The sequence below is a fragment of the Theobroma cacao genome, chromosome 1, assembly GCF_000208745.1.
Source record: "Theobroma cacao cultivar B97-61/B2 chromosome 1, Criollo_cocoa_genome_V2, whole genome shotgun sequence".
NCBI classification, from domain to species: Eukaryota; Viridiplantae; Streptophyta; class Magnoliopsida; order Malvales; family Malvaceae; genus Theobroma; species Theobroma cacao.
Genome location: NC_030850.1, coordinates 7,037,773 through 7,043,772, shown reverse-complemented (window position 1 = coordinate 7,043,772; position 6,000 = coordinate 7,037,773). Strand labels below are relative to the sequence as shown.

General features: G+C 28.6%; 1 protein-coding gene across 1 annotated transcript in view; it reads right to left on the bottom strand.

The window, feature by feature from the left end:
• Positions 1–543, bottom strand: part of LOC18611816 (50S ribosomal protein L17) — a 2,911-nt gene extending 2,368 nt beyond the window's left edge. The window contains exons 1-2 of the mRNA XM_007048262.2: positions 395–543; positions 220–274 (exon numbers count right to left, since the gene is read on the bottom strand). Coding sequence (XP_007048324.1) covers positions 220–274; positions 395–450 — 111 coding nt within the window. The 5' untranslated portion in view covers positions 451–543. The remainder of the gene's footprint in view (positions 1–219; positions 275–394) is intronic.

The window sequence follows — 6,000 nt, the reverse complement described above, 5'->3', positions numbered from 1 at the left end:
GGAATCATTAGTAATACCCACTTAAATTTTATATCTATATCTTATAAAATATTTAAACTTAGATAAATTCAGGTAAAATAAATAATACCCAGATTCAAAAACTCAATTGGGAGAAACTCAATAACAGGAAAAACCCCTTACGATGAATAATTAGAAAGATTAACAAAAATAATACAAAAAAGAGAGTAAAACGCCAGAAATCTCTTAAAAAGAGACAACCTTGGCAACAGTAGTTTCAATGCGCTCGTGCTTTACCAACTGCGAAACCATTGTTCTGCAATTAAAAAAGAAATATAAAAAAACTCAACAAAAAAAAAAAAAAAACTTAAGAGAAAAGATATCAAAGTATCAAATTTATAAATAAAAAATAGGGTTAATGAAGAGAAAGAAGAACCTAAGCATCGACATACGATGACCCGTGGGTCGGTTAAGTTTCCTGAATTTTGTCATTTTAATTTTATTTTTTAATGTGAACAGAAAGAAGAATGAAGAAGAATGTGGGGAAATCAAAAACCCTAGATATGTAATCAGAAACCTCAGAAATGGCGGAATTGTTGGAGTGAAAGCACTAACTTTGAGATTTGATGGGCTTAGCTGGGCTCACAAGCCCAACCTAATCCAGCCCAAAATCAGTTATCGGTTTTGGGTTTCGCTTTTCAGTATAAATTTGCTTGAATTAGAAATCTTTTATTTTAAATTATTTTTAAAAAAAACAGACAATTCAAATTTAATTATTTAAACAAAAAATATATATGAAATCAAGTGTTCAAGTGTCTTTACTTAAATGATATATTTAGGAGTACAAATAAATTAAAGTAGTTCACGAACATAGACCTTAAATTTACTCTACTTTGTTTACTCAATCGATCAATCTTAATTTTGAATTAAATATATTTAATTATCAGGTTCAATATTAAGTATAATGAAGTTTAGCACAAAATGTTTGCACTTTTTATTTATTTAAGCAAACTAGTATTTCATTTGATTTACATATATTCAAAGAATATAATTACATACCAAAATTAATATAAAATTAAAACGAACCGGTAGTTAGTAGTTAGTCCTTAATCTTTGAACAAATTTTCATTTTGATCTTTGATTTCTCAATTGATTTATTTAGATCCCTAAAACCTCTTTAAAAAAATTCCTACTGAAACCTGTAATCCTTGTAGAACTTCAATCAAACCCAATTGGACATTGGGGTTCCTTTGTTGAACTCTAACAGTATGCATATGGCACCAATGTTACTAGCAATCTCCCATTGGAGCTTAATCCTTTGTTGTTACCGCCATAATTATAAGCTTTATCTTCTAAAAGACAAAATCTCAACACAAAATGCAGCTCCTGCCCAAGAAAGGATTATATTTTAAGAAAATTGGAATGTTCCTTTGGTTGGTCTAATAGTTATTATGCCAATGAAAAGAAATACTGTGATGCACCATCTTACACTTACATTAAATGTGAAATGATTTTTAAGACCTATACAAGGGTCTAAATTAATCATTATTAACAATTGGAGTTTAAGTTTTTAAGGATTACATGGTTTATATTTAAAAAATTATTGGGTTAAGGGTCTTTGGACTTGAATCATTTCAATTAGTATTAAAACATGTGTCAACCTGGTGTGAACTTTCACATTACGCTAATGAAATCTTGGTTTATGAAGTGAACTTTGATTGTAATTTGATGTGTAATTTTAATGACTTGATGAGAACATCAAAGATTTAAATAAGTGAAATTGTGCTAATTATCGATCTTTAAACTTGTATAATTTTTTAAAAAGTTACGTGACGTAGACTTAAAAATTTGTTGAGTCAATGATCTAGGTCGTCACAAGTACAGAATTATTTACCCAGTGGATTCAACATGGATACTAGGAACTGCTGATAGTGCTGTCTCCGGATTCAACATGGATACTAGGAACTGCTGATAATGAGCAGGAAAGTTCCATGCATTTGACAATGTTTTTACATCATTGGTTCTGAAAAACTTTAATTTGTGCCCAAGGACTCAAAAGTCTGCACTGATGTCCACGTTGCGGGCTATATTTGCAATAAGCCATCAGCCCTTTTTTCTCTAGTAAATTAATTTTCTTCAAGTTTGGTCATTAGAATTCCTTGTCACATATGCTTTAGCTTTTGCTTTTCTTCGAGTAGGTGGTTTTGAGCTTCACATCTCTTTTACTGGTTTCTAGGTCTGATTTACATTCTTATATACTTTGATCTGCAGAATTAATAAACTCTTAACACCATCTCTACCTAAACATATCACGCTTGAAAGTTAAAATACTAACATAAAATACCACCATAATCCTATCTTACTGAATATCTTTAAATCTCAAATTCAAATCTTACAATATGTGAATTTAATCGTCCATATCAAAAAGAAGTTTTGGTGATGGTTGAAGAATAAGTCAACTTATTCTAATGATATCTTTTCATGACAATTTGGGTATAGAGTAGTCAGCCTGCATCAACTGCTAATTGCCAGAAAATTTTGCAGCAAAGAGAAACATAATAATGTTATAATTAGAATAGCATTAGCACTCATTAATTGTTGTAAAACTTTATTGTGGCTAGTGGTGCTGGTAAACGACTCCATTGGAGTAATTGAATTACTACGCTGCTTTTTTATTTATTAAATTTGGAAGCAATTTCCTCCAAACAAATTAATAATGAGTTTTAGAAGTCAAGAAGAATGATTTCTCTTCAAACTACGTGTATATTGGAGTTGACTTTGGTATTTAATCTCTCACAGATCAATGAAATTAAGACAAGCGTGCAACATTTATGCATCAATTATGTGTACTAATGAATAATTAATTAAAATGGTATATCTTATGATTAATTAAAAGTTTTGAGGTAGGGTGTGACTCCTCATAAATTTATTCATTTAATTTGTATATATAAGATTATTGTTATCACATATGAAAGGTGATGATATTTAATGATGCGTTCAAAAGTAATGGAGACGGGCGAGTCTATGCTGAGTCAAGAACTCAATTATGGATTCTCTGTTGAACCACTTAATGTTAATCAAAATCGATCAAGACTTAATGGATTAATATATATAGTTGTAAATTGTTTTGCTAAGAGGTAATTAAATTTCTAAAAAATGACAATTTAATTCTATCACATCCCTAATTACAAGATTTTGTGTGTCAATTATAATTCAAAAAGTTATATATAAGTATTCAACGAATAACTCCATGACATTAAAAATATATAGTTCATATCAATGGCAGAGTCATAATTTCCCCGTTTGAGGAGGCAAAGATGATGTCTAGAAAATAGTCATATTAAAAGTTCAATATTTGACAAAAAAATAAAATAACTTAGATGAAAAAAATTCACATAAAAATTACACAAATAACTGTAATTTTATGTTAAGTACAAAATTAAAACATTTTTTAACAACTATTGCATGCTAAGATTGGATATCTTTAATTGAACTCAATGGTTTTTCATTGCATTGAAGGCATCTATCATTAAATCGATATCAAAGCCTCAAATGATTTCCTTTATAATGAGAAAGATCAATGAATTTTAAAAAAAATCATCTGACATTCTATTACGAGTCTTGTTCTTAACGAGTTTCATAGTAAAAAATGCATGCTTTGATGTTGTAGTGGAAATTAAAAGAGTCAAGACAAGTTGATCAATCTGTGAATAATAAAGTAAACTTTTGATATTTTCGTCTTCTTTAACATTTGACATAGTTCAGAAAATGTCGATATATTTTTGAAAACCTGATTATAGAAGGTGTTAAACTTGAGTAAATCCAATTGGTAACTTAGATGCATTTTTTCATACCTAGTAAAGTCATTAAGGTAATATTTATTTGCAAGATTACAAATACTTTCAACATCAATCGATTTAAAATCATTTTGAAAGTTCAAAGATGTGTCAAGAGTGAGCAACTCCTCCACATTCTCATTAAATTAGGAATCCAATTCTTACGAGAGTGAGCCAATAATAGTAAAAAACAACTCAACTCGATAATGGTGCTCAATTATGATATGATCTTTTTAAAGACGACATTACTTAATTTATATCTAACCTCATGTTAGAAATCTCAATTTCATATTTTTCACAAAACTTCATCACTAATACAAACAAAACTTCCCATCTATCTTCTCTCAATTGTTAGAGACACTTTTTAGTGAGTGATACTAAACGAATTGTATTTAGTATGTCTTGAGACTTAAATTGTGAAACTTTTGAGAGGTCGTTTGTTATCTCCATCGACTGGCTTATAAGATGCAAGATAAATATAAATTCAAATGACATTGATATGTTATAAAAATTATAAAATAAAAGATAAAATTATAAAATTATTATAAAAACAAAATTCTAAAATTCTAAAAAAATAAAAATATGTTATAAAATTATTATAAGAGTAAAATTAAAAAATTAAAAAAATAACAATTATTTTAAAATTTTTAGGAGGGGCGGCCCCTACCAGCCCCCCTCCCCTCCACCTCTGGTTCATATATCAATATTTTCGTTGTCAACTTATTTTATATTTTATTTGAAGAAAAAATAATTCGGATTTAACTCTTTAAACAAGAGGACAAATACACTTACAGTGAGTCAAATGTTAGGCTGTGTTTGTAATTTTCAATTTTTATTCAGGTTTCGAACAAGTTAATTTAACATAATTGCTGCAAAGAATTAATTTGAAAGTATAATGTCAATTTGAAAACCATGAATTACTGACGTATTCATCGTCATATTTGTCAGTATTCCTATACAATTAATCATCAGCAATGGGGCCAAGGAGTAGAATTGTACAAAATTTGAAGACATTTTAACATGTGTAGACAAAAACAAAAAAATGAGGTAGGAGAGATACATCATCAAATTCGTTTTTATTAAATTTGTATAGCAAAACTGGGTAAGAGAAGAAAAAGACTCTCCTCCCCAGGTTTCATGCCACTTGTTTTTTAACAAAATTAAAGACAGCAGCTGGTTTCTCCAGAACATCAATATTTCGCTTTCGTGTCTTGCTTTACTCAATTTGTTGCCTTGCTATTATGTCCCAACACGTCACTTTTGGATAAATACGATTGGAATTTTAATCCCATGTTCATGACATTGTCTTGGATCAGACTCAATATATCTACCTTGAAAGGCTCACGAGTCTTCACTCTCGAAGATGTGGATGCCTGTTTTACAGATAAACAAGCATGTGAAAATAAAAAGATAATCCAAAATTTTTACTACTTCTGCTTTTTATTTTTCTTTTAATTAATTTGTATAAATTAATTATACATACGTGTCTTACACTTAAAATATTTATTTCAATGATGAGTATATGTATTTTTTGAAAAAAAATATAGTGAGTTTTTCTCGTTACATATTATATTATTAGAGAATAATATAAAATTTGTGTACGAAGTTGAAAGATGAGTACATGTTTTTATTTTTCTTTCTACTTCTTCATGGACCGTAAGAATTGTATTTGTAATGAAGAACGGATTCAGGTTGATACAAGTGATGTCAATTGACACCACTTAAGTATTAAAAATCTCTATTAATTATATTACTTATATTAGAGTTTTATGTAGTTAATAATATTAATGAATTTACTTATTTTTTGTAATTATTTTTATTTTAATTATGAAATTATTTTTAAAAAAATTCTTCTATTCGCTCCTATTTTGTAAACATGCATTTGTATGTAGGTTGCTACATAGGGTGACAAAAATGGAACGTTTCTTGGTTAAGGTTGGCTGGCAAATATGCAGGCAAGCAGCTAATTAAGCACCATTCATCATTATGTCTTCAGTCTCCAAGCCATTATCGTAGTGCATGCAAACAGATGTCACTCACTTAATTATTAACTTGTGGACTAAACACATAATATACACTTGGGCTCTTGTTTTTTAACCTAAACATTTAATTGAGATTTATTTTTTTTTCATTTTACAAATTAATTAACAGTAAAATACCTCTTTGAAATGTTTTTTTTTTAACATAAAAGTTCCTTAGACTTTGA